Source organism: Myxocyprinus asiaticus, chromosome 12 (assembly GCF_019703515.2).
Source record: "Myxocyprinus asiaticus isolate MX2 ecotype Aquarium Trade chromosome 12, UBuf_Myxa_2, whole genome shotgun sequence".
NCBI classification, from domain to species: domain Eukaryota; kingdom Metazoa; phylum Chordata; class Actinopteri; order Cypriniformes; family Catostomidae; genus Myxocyprinus; species Myxocyprinus asiaticus.
Genome location: NC_059355.1, coordinates 5045619 through 5067425, shown reverse-complemented (window position 1 = coordinate 5067425; position 21807 = coordinate 5045619). Strand labels below are relative to the sequence as shown.

The 21807-nt window shown below is 40.4% G+C and overlaps 1 protein-coding gene across 4 annotated transcripts; it reads left to right on the top strand.

The window, feature by feature from the left end:
• The first annotated feature begins 783 nt into the window (after positions 1-783).
• LOC127449146 (coiled-coil domain-containing protein 14-like) lies at positions 784-21694 on the top strand. 4 transcript variants are annotated; one of them, XM_051712377.1, is made up of 15 exons: positions 784-1032; positions 1113-1165; positions 1262-1317; positions 1418-1487; positions 1619-1691; positions 1779-1922; positions 2044-2253; positions 2706-2800; positions 6323-6385; positions 6983-7601; positions 18242-18380; positions 18556-18638; positions 18816-18992; positions 20440-20572; positions 20701-21694. In XM_051712377.1, exons 2-15 carry the CDS (start codon positions 1136-1138, stop codon positions 21605-21607), a joined length of 2799 nt encoding a protein of 932 aa, XP_051568337.1. In that variant the 5' UTR covers positions 784-1032; positions 1113-1135; the 3' UTR covers positions 21608-21694. The 4 variants fall into 4 exon arrangements, with proteins under 4 accessions (XP_051568337.1, XP_051568336.1, XP_051568335.1 ...); XM_051712376.1 differs by having other exon boundaries at positions 784-1165; XM_051712375.1 differs by having other exon boundaries at positions 784-1317.
• Positions 21695-21807: the final 113 nt, after the last annotated feature.

The window sequence follows — 21807 nt, the reverse complement described above, 5'->3', positions numbered from 1 at the left end:
AACCCTCAAAACCTAAAACGACTGTTAAATCAATGATTTAAACAACTTTACAGCTTAAATAATACAAAAAGTTTTAACAAAAGAATTAATGTAAGTGCTTTTATGAAATTACAAGCTTCACATTTCTGCCTTTGAACCCTCCAAAAATTGGCCCCATTCACTTCCATTGTAAGTGACTCACTGTTACCCAGATTTTTGTTGTTGTTGCTGTTTTTATAGAAAAGGAGGGACGAGTCGAAATTATTTATTGTGGTAATCAACATTATGCCACATATGCTGCCTTATTTTGTATTGAACCCGGAATATTCCTTTTAATTATTTTCATACTATAATAATTTTATATCATGTTATCATCTATGAATTATATAATATTACATGATAAATATTTTACTATATGAAATATATTATAATATATTATTATATTATTAATTACATAAATATGTAAAATTGGGAAATAAAGAAGCAATAAAGTGTTTTAAACGGCAACTTCAAAAAAAAAAAATATATATATATATATATATATATATATATATATATATATATATATATATATATATATATATATATATATATATATATGTTGATTTGACACATTTACCTCTAGAACTGAGACGCGGGAATTTCATGTTACAAAACCGCGTAAATGGTTGATTATTTGGCTGCTCCATCTCCATAGAAACACCTCTTTGGGCGTCTGAAGCCTTCATGGGCATTTGTTCAGTCTGGGAAAGCGATTGGCTATCGTTTATATGATTGACATAGACTACGACCAATAAAGAGACGCTTTATAAAGGGCTTTACCAAATCGCACCAATGAAATGCAGAGGTAAAAATTGGCTGGAATTCTATTGGTCGAAGCACTCGTCTTCCGTTTTTGAACGGCAAACAGCGCTTGCATGGTGGTGGCTGTGAGGCGGATTCGCTTTGTTTTCCTTTTAACTCATTAGTTGTTTTTTTTCATTATTACAGATTGATTTAACGTTTGCGCTTTCCGACTTAAGAGGTATCACCCCGAAGTATATCAAAGCGATGGTAAAACTTTATTAGACACGTATTATTATGAAATATTATTGTATTTGCTGCTGGGTTGGTTATCTTGGTGAATTTTGCAGATTTAGTCTAAGTGAGATAGAACATGGCAAGACAAGGTGTATCAAGACCAAAGGTAGTAGTTGTAGTCGACTATTATATATGAATATTTTACGAATACCTTTGTTTTACCATGTTTTGTTTTGTACTTAAAGCAAAGTGTCTCTCGCAGGTGGTCTCATCAGGCAGGCTTACAGGCTCTGGAAGGGGACAAATTCACAAGAGAAAGTAAATTACACTAGATAAAAGAAATCCGGTCTACACTGCATCACTTTTAGACACGTTAAGATATTTGAAACAAACAAACTGAATCTGCTGCCTGATTTAGGGTCACTGGGAGATCTGTGCCACCTCTTGAACCAGCATATTCCCTTTATTCAACAGACTCAGAAGATCAGGTAAAGGAATCGCACATCTTTTGAGTCTTAGGAAAAATTTCAGTAAGCGTATTAATGAATTGAATAGAATGGAGGAATTATATGACATTCAAGCTCTTGTTTCATTCTTTCCCACTGAACATTTTATCCAGGTGATGACAATACACGAGGGACTGGACCGGTGTGCTGCTTTACTCAATGGGATACTTCAAGCTGAACAGGCAGGTGTGATATTTTTGCTACTAAAATCAATCTTCATTTTTCATGATTAGCAAATGTGTTGTGGTAAGACTGCAAATATTCACTCAACAGAATCAAAGCCCAAACCACAGGGAACAAAGACCATCTTTAAACCCAAACCCAAGAATTTATCAAGAAAGATTGAGACAGACAAGAAAAAACACGGGAAGAAGGCAAACACGGCTATGCATTTGAACAAAATTAAAATGAAGCCAGGTAATTTTAAGGAACAAAGTTAGAACACCACTCAAGTTGATTGCTGCTAGTATACCGATTATATTGTAAGTTTATGTAAGTGTTGTTTAATAATCTGTACATCCCTTTTTACTTTATATAGGTCCGGTGCAAAAGACTATTTTATCTACTAGTTCTCACACCGGTTTAGCAGGGCAGCCATGTTGCCGAAGTGATCAGAATCCTGGGATCAGATGGGCACAGGGGTCACATGATCAGCCTGCAGGACTGACCCCTGTAACACAAGCTCCGCAACACTCAGTTCCACAGGCCTGCCCTCAACCTGCTGCCAGCTGTAATCTGCCATCTTCAGGTAAACAGACACGTGCTCACATAAATACTCATTTACTGTAGCTGGTTTATGAGGCATGAATGACAAAACTACATTTCCCATCATTCTCTGTGGCAGTTTTAGAATGACATAATGCATAGATTAAGCATCAATTACACCCTAAATATGCATCCATAGCACTTTATTTTGTCGCATTAGTGGTAAAAGGCTTTTAGTATTTGTTTGGAAGTAAAAAAAAAAAAACAGAGAGAGAAAGTAATATAAAATTGCCCAAAATGTAATTAAATTTTTTTGAAACAAAAAAACATTTGAATGCACCACATCGTATTTATGTCCTCCGAACTAGTAATTACAGTATGCACATTCCAGTGAGCATTAGCTTATTAATGAAGGTCTTCCTTTAAACAGTGTTACTCCTAATGCTGGCCCTGATATGATTTCTATATGATCTCAATTCCTATCTCTGTTTTCAGGTCAGGTTCAAACATCTACTGTGTTTAACTGTCGGCTGACCACATCAACTCCTGCACTGAGCCCTCAAAGACCTGGACCATCAAACAGTGAACCTGTATGTCTGCTGAGCAAACTTAAAGGGATAGTTCACCCAAGAATGAAAATTCTCTCATTGTTTACTCACCCACATGCCATCCCAGATGTATCTGACTTTCGTTCTTCTGCCGAACACAAACAAAGGTTTTTAGAAGATTATCTCAGCTCTGTAGGTGCATTCAATGCAAGCGAATGGTGGACAGAGCTTTGAAGGTCCAAAAAGCATATAAAGACAGCATAAAAGTAATCCATATGACCCCAGTGGATAAATCCATGTCTTCAAAAGCCACATGATATGTGTTGGTGAGAAACCAATACATTTTTATATCCATTTTTACTATAAAGCTCCACTTTCACTTTCTTTTGTTTTTTGGCGATTCGCATTTTTCATGCATATCGCCACCTACTGGGCAGGGAGGAGAATTCATGGTAAAAAAAAAAAAAAAGGACTTCAATATTGATTTGTTTCTCATCCACACCTGTCATCGCTTCAGAAGACATGGATTAAACCATTGGGTGGTATGGATTACTTTTATGCTGCCTCAAAGTGCGTTTTGGAGCTTAAAAGTTCTGGCCACCATTCACTTGCATTCTATGGACCTACAGAGCTGAAATATTCTTCAAAAAATCTTGTTCAGAAGAAAGAAGGAAAGTCAAACATCTTGGATGGCATGAGGGAGAGTAAATGATAAGGGAATTTTCATTTTTGGTTGAACTATCCCTTTAAATTGAACAGTGTTATAATGATAGTCATGATTTTCTAGAGATGGATGATACGACTTATATTCTTTTCAATCCAATACCAAGTACTATCAAGATCAGTATCACTCTTCCCATATGAAATAGGACATTTTTGCGATTTCTGAGGATTAAATGGGTCATTACAGCCATCATATTTAAAGGGGTCATGAAATGGAAAATCAAGTTTTCCTTGATATTTCGACATATAAGAGGTAACTGTTGTATAAAAACATACTGTAAATTTCAGAACTCAAAACTTCCTCCCGTCTAAAAAGAGCATTTATAGTTCCCACCCTTTTGAAACGTCAAGTTTTATCAGAGGAGAGGACGGATCTGTTAGCGTTGACAATGTCCCCTGCTGGACAATTACAGCGCGTGCTTGTTTATATATAGCAGCCACTACAGAACTTCTGAAATGCAATCTTGTAGGAACTTTATAACGTGGCTCAAGCACGTTAAGCAGATGCTTAAACCCTGTGTTCTCGATGAGTGAGTATAGTCGCATATCTGCAGCAATAAATACTCCTATGGCATTCATTATTGCTTTAGCTCTGTCTGAGCTTGCAGCGAAAAGCTGCTTGAACGCCTTGGCGAGACTTACTTCAACAGGCTGTTTATGCTTTGCTCCCGTAAGTTCAATAGACACATGTGGATAATGTCTCCGCAAATGAATCATCATTTTAGATGTGCTTCCTGAGCAGGGCCACTGATAAGGGGGGGACAACCGAACCTTTTGTATATCGCATCTAAGCGCGTTCAGCAGGAGACGCGGATATAGACATGGAGACAGCACGCGAAAGCGAAAGCTGCCGGGGCAGCGTGCAAGTTGATGAAAGAACTGTTTGCATAAACGTCACACGCATTTATCTGATCCGCAGTTTCTAGTGTATCGTGTAGCGCTCTGTTCTGTTAAATTTTGATTCCGTGTGGTCCAGTGTTGCTCCGCAATCTTTTTTTCTTTTTAGTTCTATGCGATTTGTGTTGTTCGATATATGCTGTTTTAATATTGGTTTCATGCGTGCCAAGATATGTAATCATTCGTGTGACTGCGTGTACCGTATCGAAGGCCCTGTATCCGTTCGGTTCGGCTCGGATACATGTACCATTGCAGCCCTAATTTACATGCCCACAACATGCGTCATTGCACCCTTGGCTTCGCCCCCTGCCGCTCGGTTCAGATCGTAAACAGAGAGGGAGAGAGACAGGCCTAGTGTGACCAACTATTCTTGAACACCAAAGGGGACCCATCTGGACTATTTTTTTTGTTGTTGCATATAACATGCATTAGACAGACGTCTTTGACTGTTGTCATGTTTATCGAGCTGCTTTTAAAAGACGAGGTGTCAAGTTACAACTCGGAAAAGGAGATGCCATTCAAGTTTCACTCAGCTGCTCTGCGTCTTGGTGTTCTTATGCCCATTTGCGCTATTTTTAATTGGTTGTGTATGTAAACAAGCACTAGCTGGACGTCTTTGACTGTTTGGATGTGTTTCTGGTGATCTGCACCTCAGTGCAGCTATGTGTGTGTGTCATGTTTCACCATGCTATGGACTGTATATGTGCGGCTATCAGCATGGACTGCTTGTGGACCAGTCATAATACAATTCGAGCTTTGCAAAGAAACTGTTATTGAAGAATGGGGCAGTTAACAACATTTGGACTGTAAGTAAACGGTTTCATTCATGAATATTTCATATGTCATAACTGTTATGTTAGGTTATGTTGCTGCTTGAGTGAACATTTTAATATATTCGGATGTGTTGTGCATTATGTGTAAACCCTGAAATGTAGTTTTATGATGTTGTGGAGTGCTGGTGTATTCTCTTCTGATTAAGTTTCAAATATGGCAGTATTCGAGGGCTGCACGATGTTAGCCAATCAGAACAGTGGGCATTTACATTGATGTTTAAAGGAGCCGCTTAGGCCAAAACCAAGTGTTTGAGACAGAGGGCCAGAGACAGGGTTTTGGTGCAAAAAAAAAAAACTTTATTGATATTATCAGTGTACCTCAGGGAAGATAATAAAATTATATAAAAAAAAAAAAAAATAGCATTTCATGACCCCTTTAACATTCTGTACAATTTAAAAATGAGCATTAGAAGAAATGGCTCCTTTCCTACATAAATGTTTGCTAACACAGTTCAGTTTCTTCACTTCAGATCTTATGCATTAATTTCCATGGTAAATAAATAATAAAAAAAAATATTACAAAGTTCTACTTTAAAAATGTAGAATCAGTATTTTTGTTTATCTCAGTACAACATCAGCATCAAAAGTACTGATGCTTCTGTATAGGGATGTCCCGATACCATTTTTTGTAGTACGAGTACCGATACTTCCTTTTCAGTACTCACCGGTACCGATACTGAGAGTTTTTTTTCTAATGTTAGTTTAAAAAAAATAAAATGAAAACTGCATAAAATAATAATAAAAAAAAATCGATATAATATAATAACTGTAAAGAAAACCAAGTTTATTGGTTTCAGCTATTGTAACTCAAATAAGATGGTAATGGCTGTCTAAGAATTATTTTGCATATTTAAAGGGAAGATTATTTTTCTCATGACAAGAAGCATCTCTGTATGTTAACATGTATGGCCCTATGAAATTTTTTTTTTAATTTTTAATTTTTTTTGTCTTTCACAAATTCCATATTTAACAGTTTAATTCAATATTATCATTAAAGGGTGTGTAAACAAATTCAATAAAACTTTCATTAAATAAAAATAGAACAATTATCAGTCATTTTCAACATACCATTGCATTATTTTATTATACGAAGTGTTTTGTTTTTTTACAGATAATACAACAAAAATCCAACTGTCAAATAAAGAGCTGCACAACAGAGCATCACAGATGTGAGGTATTGCTTAATATAATACAATTATTATTTTATCATTACAGTAAATTATACATAACTATAGAGTAGTGACATATTTCTGTGATATTTTTGTCTATTTAAATGGAACTCTTATTTTGACGATTTACCCAGCAATGCCGCTTCATGATCTCATGATTCACAGCTGAGGAAGCCCATATCGCTGGTGACTCAGAGTAAATTTAAACTGCTAAAGGAAGCAATTTAATCAACTAACTGCATGTGCACATGCAGATTTTATATTTATTTCATTAAATTGCAGCCTTTGCTGTTTAATAATAACACTAGGACATATCGTGGATTTAATGTGTGCACTGTAAGCTTACGTAATGACATTCGTACGTCAGATGGTATCGGTTTTAGGCATCTGAGCCTTTTTACGATTACGTGCCCAGTATCGGACCCGATTCAGATACTGGTATCAGGATATCCTTACGTCTATATTTATACGGCCATCTCTAGATTTTCTTCTCTCGTCTTGGTTTCCATGTTTTACACACTGACACAAACACACTTTTACCCCTTAGATATTTTTGCCTGCTTGTCTCAGTCTCTCTGCTTATGCCTTTCTCTGTCATTCAGTGTACTTCAGAGTGTTTGCAGAGCAATGGTTCCTCATCAGGAGAGTTTCATTGCATAACTCAGTCGTGGCCCATGAACGCTGCCACCCCTTTTCTCCCTCAGGGGTCTGTCGCCAAAACAGTCACACAGACTCCAGTTACTGCATCTCCCGTCCAAAATGGACCAAGCGCTCGAGTAGAACAAGGGGTGCCTTTGATCACCAGTCCAATCTGTGGTGTTCCTCAGTGGGGATCTGTAGGGCCGAACATTTCTTTGGCATCATCAAGTGGGTTCTTGAGCTGCCCTTCAACAGCAGGGTTAGCAACACAAGTCCCCATCCAGGCCCACATTAGCCATCCTCAACCTGATCCAAATGGACCTGTACCGAATCATTACAATGCCCACGAGCAGGAGATCAGTTTGGAGGAGAGTGGAGGCAGTACCAGCGCAGAGGAAAAAGATGAAGAACAGGATGGAGTGGACACTACACCTGTCAGAGACATAAGTTGTCAGACCAGCAAGGAGAAATTAACAGATGTGAGTCTCGAAGGCAAACCCACTAGCCCAGAGAAAACCGCCCGGAAAGTGATGACTCTCAAATTTATGCTGGGAGAGCTGAAGACTCTGGTTGCTAATCAGGGTGAGATTTGATTTGAATTTTTCTCCAACTAAAAATAATACTCAATATGTATTGGTGTTATTAATTAGGTTATGTGCAGATTATATCAAATAATCTTCTACTGTTTAAACAGTCACTCTTGATGACCATTTAAAGTGCTCCAAAAACATTTGACATAATTAATTTGATAACTTGATCTGTATATCTAAAGATCTTTGCACACCAAAGGCTATTTTTTTTATTATTATTATTATTATTATTACTTTTTATTTTTTTTGCTATTAACATTTTGAATCGAAACAATGGGGACCACCTGTTACAGTGGTGCCGAAACCCGGGAGGAGGAGGGATGCGCTGTCGCGGAGTCCTCGCCGCTGCCATCTGCCAAGAGAGCAGCCGCGGCCGTCTGTCTGGGGACGGAGGGGTCACCACTATATCAGGTAAAGGTTGGGCAGGGACGAGGTGGGAACCGGCTGAACAGTCAACAAAGTTTAATGGACAACATAAACCAACATAAAACATAAGGACACATACACAACGTGGCCGTGTGCGTCACTCTCTCGAACTGGCGCTTCCGGCTATTCTTTATCCCCCTCCTGGCTGATTAGCCCGATTCAGGGACGGCCGTGTGTGCTCATGGGCCGGCCCCACCCTCCTCCTCATCACACTCCTCCATTGCCCGTTTCAGGGCATGACGCACTCCCCTTCCTGGAGGAGGGGGGGGCTGTGCCTGGGCTGGGTCTTCCCCACCTTTTGAAGGCCTGGGAGAGATGAGGGAAGGGGGGGGGGAGAGAGAGAGAGAGAGAGAGAGAGACGCATGTGTTGCATGCGTTGTGTGTGTCTCCTTATGTTTTATGTTTAAGTTTATGTTGTCCATTAAACTTTGGCTTTTCAGCCGGTTCCCACCTCCTCCCTGCCCAAACTTTACCTGTTACAAATGGATTACTAACGAGCGAACATTAGCGGTGAATCGCGCACCGACAAAGCGCACTTTTTTTTTTTTTATGGTGTCAGTATTTTTTTATTTACTGGGCGATGAAATGCCCTGCACAATTAAATAGAAAGAAAGAAAGCTGTTTTGACCACCGACATTAAACGCTGAAGGAACTCGAGGAGCAAATCCTGGACCAGCAGTGAGGATGTGTAGTTCCTTTGCATCAAATGCTTTAAAAACTGAAACATGATTTTCTCAAATCGGTTCTCTTAACATGTAAATTATATTGCTGCTTCACTGCCTTGCATCCCCTTTAAAAAAACTCTCTGATCTTACATGGATTGTCTTCATAATGTATTCCATATTGCTGTATTTTTTTGCCTTTGCATTTAATCGAACGTGACTTCTCTCTCTTATCTCTAATATAACCTATATCCTATGTATATCATAGAACAAACCCCTTTAGGCGCGCAGTTGGCCTATATAAGCAGTTGTGAAATCACCATTTCTTCAGAATTTTCTTCCGTCAAGACAGCGACTTCATCTCTCCTCTTGACAAGCCCTCTTATCTCTGCTTCACCGTCGAGAGATACTTCTCCAGCGGATGGGTTCTTTGCCTGCAGAAGCAAGCAAGATGACTCGTTGCCTTGACAACTCAGCGCCTGCAGCAAGACGACTGACCCGCTCCCCTGCAGTGTTCTGGTGAAGACATTTCTCTGCCTTGCTGTCGAAGATGCTTCACCAGCAGATGGGCTCTTCGCTACAGACTCATTGCCTTAATGCGTCGTGACTGACCTGCTCCCTGCTGTGTTTGGTGGAGATTCTTGAATCCTTTTGTCATTATATGATATATATATATATATAAGGATATATTTCATAAAAGAGCCACTTGTGTGTAACGTGTCTTTTTCAAGATGTATTGTATTATTCCGCAAGTATTCCATATTCGAGCGGCAAATCCCACTGTCAGATGAACACGAGAGCTGCATTTGCTGCCTGGGCCGTGCCCACGCCGAAGCAGCTCTCATGGAGACAGACTGCCCTCATTGTGAGGGCATGAGTCTCCGGACGCTCGGATCACCCTCGTTCTGAGGGACGATCCCGCCTCCCTCGCCCTCCCACCCACCTCCTCTGTGTTAGATCCCGAGGTACCACATGAGGAGGTTGAGATGGATGGATTCGAGGAGGATCTCGTGCTGGCGCAAGCCATATGAGCCCCCCAACCTTCCGATGTAGCACCCTTGCAGTGCAGTATGCGCGTGATGAGCTCCGGTCCTCTGAAGCGCAAGGCCTTATCACGTTTGGCTGATCTGATGATGAGGATTATGCCATGTCCTCGCAGCATCAGAAATTTGCGAGTGGCCGGAGGATGTTGCCGTCCCTTCCCCCAGTAAGGGTGAGGAGTGGGCACATGCCACTGATAAAGAGCTGCTTTGCATCCTCTCATGGGCGGTTGAGGAGCTCTGTTTACAGCAATCCCCAGTCGAGCTGGAGATCCGGCTTGAGTGTTAGCTCACCTCATAGAGCATTGACTCAAGCTGGCACGCGACACAACAGTGTTAAGGGAGTGACATGAAAATTTGTGGTTGCTTCAGAATGGCACTGCAGGTCACAGAAAGTCAATTGTGACGCAATCTAATGACTCGCCACCGACATAGAACTCCGTCCCACTGCTAGGGCTCCACCAAAGACGGCCTGAGACATCGTTGAAGCCACGCATTCCGTGGCCCGAGCGGGTTCTGCATGTTCAAATAAAGTATGATCTCACAAGAAGAGAGAAGCGCTTGTTGGATGCTGACTCAAACATCATGTACCACGGCACACCTGGCGCTACAGGTGCGTGCGCATTAGTATAACTCAACGCTGTCTAGCTGCTCTAGCACCATGGACATCTCCAACATTTTACCAGCAGGGCATCATGCTGGGTCAGGCCTTCAGGCGAAACGTGGTTACCACGGATGCATCCAGTGCAGGCTGGGGTGCACTGTGCGGCGGACGCCTAGTCTTCGGCACCCGGACAGGCATGAAGCAGGCATGGCACTTAAATCGCCTGGAACTGCTAGGTGTCTCTTAGCCTTGAAGGCTGTTCATTCCGAGGGAGTGAATCACCATGTTCTGATTCGATCGGACAACATGACAGTGGCCCGGAATTCGATCGATCAGCCTGACACAGCATCTCCTCCTTTGGAGCGAGCACCATCCCCTCACGCGCGACATGTCCCAGACCCACTGAACTGTGGCGTAGAGCGATGACCAGGGAATGGAGACGTCACCCTCAGGCGGTCCTGAGGATTTGGGGCATATTCAGCAGAATGGAAGTGGAACTGTTTGCCTCCGCGGAGGTCACCCACTTTCCCCTCTGGTACTCCACATCCAATGCCCTGCTAGGGGTGGATGCCATTCTGCTAACTAGAGTGCCGTCCACGAAACACCTCTATGCGCTAAGTGGCATGTGTTTACAAATTGGTGCTCTTCACGTGGTGGAAACTCAGTGAATTGCAACATAGCTGAGACCCTCACATTCCTCCAAGAGCTGCTGGATGCAGATCTCACCCCGTTGATGCTTAGGGTCTATGTAGCGACAATTTCGGCATACCACATCCTGGAGGCTGGCTCCTCCATAGGCAGACGTGATCTAATTTTTCAGTTCCTCAAGGGAGCGAGGGGCCTAAACCCCCCCACACCCTGCTACAGTCCCAACTTGGGATTTTAACTTGGTGCTGAAGGTGCTCACGAGCACCCCGTTCGAATCATTGGAATCTGTTGTGTTGCGTGTGCTTTCTCTAAAGACAGCACTCCTGCTGGATTTGGCCACAGTTAAATGGGCGGGTGATATGCAGGCGCTGTCCGTCGACAGCTCATGCCTGGAATTTGGGCCAGGTCTTTCAAAAGCCACCATCAAACCCAGAAAAGGCTATGTGCCTAAGGTTCTATCGATGCTCAGTTGCTCTGCCTACAAGCCTTCTTTCCCCCACCATTTAATTTAGATGAGGAGCAGTTTAAGCATTTGTTATGCCCTGTGTGTGCATTACACATGTATGTAGAGTGGATCAGCTCTTTGTTTGTTATGGAGGATGTACAAAAGGCATGTCCGTCTTCAAGCAAAGGCTCTCTCGCTGGATCACTGATGTGATTGCCCTCGCTTATGAATCGTAGTGCGTGAAATGCCCTATTGGTGTGAAAGCACATTCAACTAGAGCCACGGTTTTCAAACTGGGAGGCGCACCTCAAGTGAAATCAAAACATACATGAATACTATAAAAATGTATTGTGAAGATAAATAAAAATCATTGGCTTAATAAACCATAGTCCAGCTTAATAGACCGTAGCTCTATGGCATTACAACACTGTTATTGTCGTGAACGCCTGCATATCATGCGATAGCGCATCAATGTACCAGTTGCGCGAGTGTGAATCTTTCCACACACGGACGTCCTTGGCTCTCACTCAAAACTAAACGCATGCTCTCAAATATACGCTGCTCTATGAAATCTCCCTGCTCTCGCTCAGAGTGCCAGTCATATGAACTCGCAAATCTATTTTAAAGCCACACAGCTCTGACTCATTGAAACAAATATTCTGCCTATTGTTATATCAAGGGAGAAAAGTTACCGGAGTAATCATCTCGCCATTTGGCCGGTAACTTTTTTTGTTTTGTTTTGTTTTTTGGGGAAGCGCAGGATAATACATGAACCTTCACTAAGCTCTGCCCCCCTTGGCTACCGTTGCGCTATAGGAATGCTCTACATTGGCTATACATGCTCATTTGGTAATGAGGAATGACACACTTTAATCCAAAGCATGCTCTTCTCAATATTTATTTAAAGATAAAAATAAAAAAATACTGCATGTATCCTCTCTAGGTACCTCGTATCACTATTACAAGTGACCCAGCAACAATGTTTTTGAAATTTTTTTTGGATCATTTCAATGAAAATCCGCTTAAAATTACTCAAACAAACATTACTCCTGTTGGCTATCATTGTAAAAAGGCAAACGCTTGTCAGAGTAATGGCGGCGGGGCAACAGTTGCTAAGACAGGGTTGGTCAGAAACACTTAGGGCGGGGCTTAGCGAAGGATCAATTCTGATGCTCACTGACGATGTAAGTTGACAATGTAAGTGTCTAGGACTAGGGGTGTTCGATTTTTAGTTTTTTGGACTCGACTCCTGACTCTAGCCATTTGAGTTGATGGAATCGACTCCTCGACGACTCGACTTATTTTTAATCAGGATTGTGTCAAAATTCAGGGCCGTCACCAGGGGTGGCCATTAGTGGGTAGTGCCTTCCAAAGTGACATATTTTCACCCACCAAAATTGCTTGTCAGGCATGAGCGGAAAATCAATGGGATTATAAAAATCAGCATTAATTTTCACTCAAATATAGCTCGCTCAATCCACTGCTTACTGCGTCCGATTGCTGCTCCGTTATTTGAAGTTTTTCTGTAACTCCTGGTCAGTTTCTCCTACTTAAATCATAACCCTAACTGTTAGTGGGATGGGAAAGCTGAATACTATTTTTATAGTAAAATGCGAATACAGAAGATAATGATAAAAGTGATATTATTATTTCAAAAATAAGTGAAATGTCCAATAGTATTGCATATTTTGTCCCACTGAAATGCTCATTCAACAGTACGTCATCGATTTAGAGTTGGATGCAGATGTACATTTTCTGGTATTAACAACAGTGAGGTTATCTAAAAAAGTAATCTATAAAAGTAAAAAGTAAACTGAATTTATGTGGCTAAATAATTCCAAGTATGACTGAGTTGGGACTTCTTTCATCAAGTTCTTATTGATTCAAATCTCTCGGAATTTCTGAAGGCAAACAAAACCAGTTATATTTACTTACAGTCCAAAAAATATTGTAGCCTACTTATTTTTTTTTTTTTTTTTTTTTTGGATTTATGTATTTCTTTTTCATCTTAAAATGTTTTGTTTCATGTATTTTGTATTTGCCCTGATGAAAGTTTACCATAGTTTTGTTTTAACTGTTATTTGTAACAAGATCAAAGCACATGGAATATGGATTTTCACTACCATGGTTAGATGTAACTTGATTCTATGAAACAAACTATAGCCTTTTTTGTAATCATAAACCATTGGCCTAAACATTTTTAAATTAGCAATTGCAAAATATAAACCTTTACAAGTTGTAACAAAAATTAATGATATTCCCTCACTATCCTATATTGCCTATTACAAGTAATGAAGCTAAAGTAATGATATAATAATATTTATTATGAATCTATTTCTACCTAAAGTACAGTTAGTGTTACTAAAGTATTTTCAAGGGTGGTGATGTAGAATTCTGTGCCGAATTCAAATGGTTTCCGCCAGGGGCGAACTGGCCATTGGGAGAACTGGGACTTTTCCTAGTGGGCCGGCTACGAAACGGAAAATTGGAAGAATCTACTCCAACCACTGTCCCATGTATTGATGTAATACTGACAAATACTCTCTCTCTTTTGCACGCACATTGTCTCACTCAGTCACACATGATGAATGAGTGTCCCACTAACCAACAGGTATTTGTAGAGGATGTGTTTGTTTTTTAAGAATGGTTCAAATCAATGAATTAGCAATCACAATGTCCTGTTCAAAAAAGTTACAGAGTCTAACAAAAGAATCAATTCCTGTATTAGAGTCAACTCCGATTCTAGTCAGAAGCTCTAGTTCCTCAGAGTTGAGGAATCGACTCTTTTGGATTCGACTCCCCATCACTATCTAGGATGCAGATAATCTGAAACAAATAACGATGTGTCCATTATAATGCGTTCAACATAATATCGGGTCGACGTGTCGTGTTTGAGACAAGTGCAGTTTCATATTTGGACTAAGATTGGCTCATGTGATGCAAGTTTATCACAGATATAGGCTAAAAGCGTTAAGTAACTGTAAACTCTATTTTTAATAAAAAATTATGCAAAATACGGTTTCATATTATTAATAGAAATATTTATAGCCGTTTATCACGCATCAGTGTATAAAGCATTGCAAATGAGTCAGACTGAATTAAAGGTTATTGATCACCATGTAACAAATTATTATTATTTTTTTTTTTTGGGGTTCCTGGGTAGTAAGTGTTATTTCCTAATAATTGGCATCAAGAGGCTGCAAGCATCCGACAGACGCATTTTGCTATGTCTGCGGCTAATTTATCAAGACGAGCGAAAAAGTACTCCGTGGAAGCATCTGCTAAGATGTGTGAGGGCCTACAAGGCATATTTCGGCATGCCTGTCGGAGATCAAGACAAACCCTGGGCACCTCATTTCACCTGGGAGCACTGCAAAAAAACTCTGGAAGGTAAGATGGACACTTGTTGCTCAGAATTTTGTGTTTTACAATTTTAAAAATTAAAATTTTTTATACGTTTTTACTTTTAAAATGTTTTACAATTTTCAGTGTTATTGAATAATATATATCATGTATGAAAAATGTTGTGAGAATCTCTTACACATTAGGCATGGGTGAAATAAATTTATTTTTGTAGGATGGTACAGAGGGGAAAAGAGAGCTATGAAGTTTGCTATCCCAAAAATTTTGCAGGAACCCGCTGACCACTCAAGCAACTGCTACTTCTGCATGGTGGACCCTTCCAAACATCGGACTGGCAAGAATGCATCTGCTATCACATATCCGGACCTTCCCTCATCCATCGCTCCGGTGCCACACTGCCATGAGCTCCCCGTACTCACTCCTCCGGAGAGAGAGCAGCCGTCTTTAGAAGAGAGCAGCAAATCAGAGAGTGAGGAAGACGTTGTAGATCCAGATGACAATTTCAGAGGTGGAGCTGAGGAGAGAAACCCATACTACCCCAACCAAAAAGACCTCAACAACTTCATTAGAGATCTTGGTCTCACCAAGTCCAGTGCCGAGCTTTTGACATCTAGGCTCAAGCAGTGGAACTTGTTGGATGAAAGTGTGCAAGTCGTAGATCAGAGGAAGCGTCACCAACCTATTTCCAGTTTCTTCACCTGTCAAGATGGGCTCTGCTTCTGCCACAATGTGACCAGTCTGTTCGAGGCAATCGGAATCGCCTGTATCCAGAATGAGTGTGCTGCTCCATAATGGTAACAAGTACCGGTCTCTTCCCCTGGCTCACTCGGTGCACCTCAAAGAGGATTACAACAGCATCAAGACCTTGCTGGACGCCTTGAAGTATGATGAGTACATTTGGGGGCTGATTCGTGATTGTGATTTACAGTATAATTGTAAATCTCGAAAAACTACTCCCTTCTAAATATTTTGTAGTCGTTTTTGTATTACTTTAGTATAAATACATGTAAATTTGGATTCATATGTTGTTTTTTCTGACTTTGTGAACGAACAGACACATTTGCCCATTTTCTCATTGGAAATAGGTCAGTTTCAAAATATCGCTGTCCTGGTCACAGAAGCAAAGTTAGTGGGGAATAATAGCCGTTTTCTATACTTTTGAGGCATAAGCAATTAGGAAATAACACTTACTATACTACCCAGGAACCAAAATTGTGTTACATAGTGTCATTGGTGAATTGCTCCAACACCTGAAATATGATACATTTTAATAATACACTAGAGGACAGCACCCTTCAAATAAGTGGCCAGAATGTATCTGCTGTTTTATATTTAGTTGTTTTTTTTGTTGTTTTTTTTACATTTAGCATAGGCTATGTTATTTATTATTTACTTTACTATTGTAAAGGCCTATATGACATTATTCTATGCTTGTAAATATGAAGAAAAAGAAAATTAACAAAAAATGGGGGGAGGGGGTCTAAGGGGGGGACAGCCTTGTAAATTTTCTCAGAGGGGGGCTTACTGTCCAGGACTCTGAAAACCCCTGAACTAGAAGTATGGCCACTTCATGGGCATGGGCAAATGGTGTGCCCTTGCAGGACATATATTATGCAGCAGATTGGTCTCCAAAAACATGTTCGCAAGGTTTTACAACCGAGACATGGTGTCCATCTCTTCACAGGTCCTCTCTGTCTAGAGTGCTTGTTGTTCCAACACTCAGCGGGTGAGCCCAAGCTTCCTTATTACGGGAGGGCTGCCTGATATATTTTGATACAGCCACCTGTATGTAGGCTGTTTTAGAAATTACCCCACCCTTAGAACTCACAAGCACTTCCACTCGAAATAAAACCTATTTTCCCAGCCTCTGATTGTGAAGGGGTTACATTTATACTGTGTGTATTTATATGGTTCATATAGATTCCCAGGCTAGATTAACTTCTCATCTGGTTTTCACCATATGGAGTTATTAATTATTCTATACACTTTTTTTTTTTTTTTTATAAGTCTGTGACTTCCTATACATATTCCTTTTCAAGTGGCTATACCTCTGGGGGTATTATGTCACGTAGTGCGGAGTGATGGGACTTAATCGATAGGGAACGTCTCCGCTTGCACATGTAACTTCGGTTCCCTGAGATGAAGTGAATGAGACATTGCGTAAGCTGGCTGCACTACTACTTCAGAGTTTCGAGGTATGAGCGATGCGCTCTTGTCCCTCAGTCAGAAAATTCTGAAGAAATGGCAGTGGCATGTAATCAGCATCGTTCCAAGTGATAGCATGTTTTAACCGTTGATATTTGTTTTTACACAATTCTTTCTAATCACCCCTCAAACTGTGTACACATGATAATGCTGCCAGTCAACTCGTCCAGCAGGTGAACTGAAATAGTGTCTCGAATGTTTCCTTTCTCATAATCGCATAGCCTTTGGTGTGCAAAGACCTTAACACTGTCGGTACTGGGATTTTCTTTGTCAGTGGATAGATAACGTGTCACATGGATCAATTCATTTTAATCAGGATGACTGACTGGTCTCATGGTAAAGTTTTCACCTCTAATCAAGGAGTTCTAATCCGCCCTTATATAGCTTTTTAACTTAAAGATTGGATCAGCACATATCATGAGTGGGGACACATCTGTTTGCATTTTGCTTCGTAATAAAGCTGGAACGAGCAGTGGAACGAGCAGAGCGCGTATCTGGATGCACGAAAGAACATCGCCGCCCGCTGTCTCTCAACACCACAGCTGAAACAAGCAATCATTCTTAAGTTAAAAATAACAAACACCAGTACTGGATTGCCACTTATTATAACACACAAACAAAATGGGAACTCCTTCTCAAGATCTGGTGATGTTTTTCTGCATTAGACATGACAGATATTTCAAAAAGTGGTGGGGACACGTTCCACCCATCCCACCCATAAATGACGCCAATGGACCTAAGCCATATTTAGGGACCAGAATATCATAGAGACTTGGGGATGGGTCCTTTTGAATTGTACTAGTAAGAAACCAAATAGTTATGTACTGTACTAAAATAAAAACTCAATACCTAAAGTACCACTTACCGTAACAATGGACTGGCAACCATCCAGAACACCTTAGCAACTGCATAGCAACAACTTATCACAACACCCTAGCATTGTGGTGGAGAATTTTGCACAGGCAAGCACTACTCCTCAGTTTCTTCAGGAAATGTAAAGATCTTGTTATCCATACAGCAATGGTGTCATGCTCTTATTACAGTGCCACCTTTTAGTTGTCCCCTAGCCATGATTTATGAAAGCTGAAATCATATTTCAAACCTAATATGGGTATCAACTTCACTTTCAGTAACAATCATAAATGGACCCTTGAAATATTCCTGAGTCCAGGAACTCTGGGATGGAGTTGCTGGATTTGCAGGAGTTTGAGCAGATTTTCCTTTCTCCCTCCTGTGCAGACAGTGAGGCTGTACGTCTGATCTCAGAGGTGGAGCAGAACATCTCCCTACTACCTGTCATGGTGGGCAGCACCAACATCCAGGCGGAGATCGCACTCGCCCTGCAGCCTCTCAGGAGCGAGAATGTACAGTTGCGTAGGTCAGTGAAGGATCTTAGGATCTGAGTCTCTGGCATCTGAGTGTCTGACCTATGCTAGGAGTGCAATGACAGAGTTTACTCATCCAGTCTGGCTTCAAATATGTTATTTCTTTATTTCCTTGCTTTTCAATCAGTTGCAAATTAGAAAATTAGTGTTCATGTGCATGTCTCCCAGACGATTGCGAATACTCAATCAGCAGTTATTGGAAAGGGAGAGAGCAGAACGGCGGGCCAGGCCTGTGGACTGCAACATGGAGGGTGAGCAGATCCATTCCTAATGAATGCTGTCAGAGACAAGTCAGCTCTCTCTGCTTTGTCTATCAAAGAATATGTCATGTGAGAGAAAAATCACACAATAAATCAGGCCTTTGAATGTAGTCTTTAATTTTCTGTCTAGCCAAGTGGATGTATGAAAACAACCTGTGTGTGTTTTAGTGGTTGCATTGCAGTCACTGAACCTCACTCTCCAGACCCAGTTAAATGAGAGCCGTGGAGAGCTTGAGACTCTGCAGCAGGAGAACATGAGACTACAGAAAGCTGTGGAGGACATAGAAAGTTACCTGCAGCAGCACAAGGAGCTGTGCAAGTTAGAAAACCATCGCCTAAGGCTGGGTAAGAGTACTTTCTCAGTCTTGGGGTTAGATAATTTTTCATTTGAACTTTAAATTTTTGCATTTACATTTTCATATACTTTTATATAGGATTGTTTTAATTAATTTTACAAGGTAAAATAGTTCACCTAAAAATAAAATTGTCACCATTTATTCACTCTCATGTCATTCCAAATCCACATGACTCTCGGTCTTCTGCGAAACACAAAAGGAAATAATTTAATAAATGTCTCGTCTGAATTCAGTAAAATAGCATAGAGACTCACTTAAATGCTTAACAAAGCATCCAAAAGTGTCATAAAAATAGTGCATTTGACTATTGCATCATATTCCAAGTCTTCTGAAGGCATACAATCACGTTGTATGATGAACAGACCATTTCAATTATTCGCTATCAAATCACATCCTTGTAAACAGCACAAATCCAATATGTCAACAACACAAACCTTATTTTAACCTCACTGTAATAAACGTATAAGTGAGTCTCTATGTATGGCCATTTTATTGAATGCATCCAATGAGACATTCATTAGATTACTTAAATTAAAGTAATAATACAAAAAAAGTAATAATGGGTTCGGAATGATATGAGGGTGAGTAAATGATGACAGAATTTTCATTTCCTCATGCCATCCAAGATGTGACTTTCTTCTGCAGAACACAAAGATTTTTAAAAGAATATCTCAGCTCTGTAGGTCCACACAATGCAATTGAATGGTGACCAAAATTTTGAAGCTCCAAAAAGCAAGTAAAGGCAGCATAAAAGTAATCCATACGACTCACGTGGTTTAATCAATGTCTTCTGAAGCTGTCTATTTAATTTTGGGTGAAAACAGACCAAAATGTAACTCCTTTTTCACAATAAGTCTTGATCATGATTTAAGGCTCGATTACACTTCCTAGCACCATTTAGTGCTCTGCTCATGCGTCAAGCACTAGGAAGTGTAATCAAACTTGAAATCATGATCGTGCCTAGAGACTGTAATGGCAAGATGTACAGTGAAACAGGAGTTAAATTTTGGTCTGTTTTCACCCAAAACTGATTAGATCGCTTCAAAAGACGGATTCAACCAGTGGAGTCGTATGGATTACTTTTATGCTGCCTTTATTGTGCTTTTTGGAGCTTCAAAGTTGTGGTCACCATTTACTTGCATTGTACGAACCTACAAAGCTGAGATATTTTTCTAAAAATCTTTGTTTGTGTCCAGCAGAAGAAAGTCATAAACATCTGGGATGGCATGAGGGTGAGTAAATGATGAGAGAATTTTCATTTTGGGGTGAACTATTCCTTAAGATAGATGTGGTATAATATGTGGTATAATAGTATATTATAGCATTTGTCACCGTTACAAGATAAGATGTCTTTTTTCAAAAATATAACAAAACATGACAGATTTAGGTCTCTTTCTTAATGCTGCATGTGATTGTCACATTACATAACCTTGCAGAGGTGAATGATGCATTAACTGAAATGCAGAGCTGCAAAAATAAACTCCAAGAGTGTGAGATTGAGAAGTCTTCATTGACACTGAGTCTCCAGCAGAGGGAGGCAGAGATCAGCAGACTGCAGGAGGTCATCAGGTTAGAGTCAACTCAATCACACACACAAAAAATACATCCTGAAATGTAATTCAAAGAATAAATCGTGTAACAGAAGATGTGGGTCAGATGCAGGTGGGTTTAAAATCTGCTGTTTCTTTCATGCACAGAAATCTACAGAGAAACCAGAGAAAATACATAACTGAACATTCTCCACAATTAGATTTGTGTCAACCAAACTCTCACTCTCAGCTTACAAAGAGTGTTCTGGAATTGCATGAAAATGCACAGAGAGAGACTGCTGTATTAGACCAACTTTCAGACTCTGTAAAGACCTATCTTCAAACTCTAGAGGGGACTGGACAGGCCTCTCCTCCCCAAAGAGTTCATGTGAGGTCCCAGACATTACAACCAGCTTCCCCTGTCCAGTCTGATGTTGGAAAAGAAAGCATTATATTATCAAATACTAAAGTCTGTTCACCAAAAGTCAGGGGTATACATGAGCCAACCCTGGAAGCCATAGGTGAGAATGTGCACCAATTACAGCAGAAGAGAACAATTTTTGCCCCTTTAAGAGAGGCGCCAATGGTGCAGCTTGCCACTGGGGTTGCTCAAAGTAAACCTCACACTCAGTGTGATGAGCTGATAACAGCCAAGAGTCAAAGGGAAAATTTGGATGGGCCTGTAGGGCTGAAATATCTGGGACATGCTTTTACTGAAAAGCTGGGCATCTCTGATGTGCTCCATACTCAGAGCCGAGATTTCCTTTCAGATCCTGATGGTGCAGCCTTGCAATTAAATCAGAAAAACAAGAGCCTGGATGATCACACGATGCAATCCCAGCATGCCCGTCAGTGCCTAAGGATGGGTATTGAGTCGGCATACACTGGGCGGCCCTCAGTGATGGAGAAGACCTACTCCTCTTGTGATATTAAGTCTTTGGCTTCTGATTGGAGCTTAAACTCCTGGTCGACGTTTAACACACGAGATGAGCAGAATTTCAGAGACGGGCTAGCAGCACTAGATGCCAGCATAGCAAGTCTGCAGAGGACTCTAAAGGCTGATTTAAACAAATGAAAATGTTGTACTTAAAAGTGCATTGAATTGATTTTATTTTTAATTTGATTGTGTGTAATTTATGGATATTTTACCTGTCTTTTTTATTTTCTATTAAATTATTGCTTGGAAAATTGTAATTATCATTGTATTTCATTGTTTTGGGTGGTTTCATGACTGCACTTGAATAGACTATGAATGTATGGCAAAGAGACGTAAAG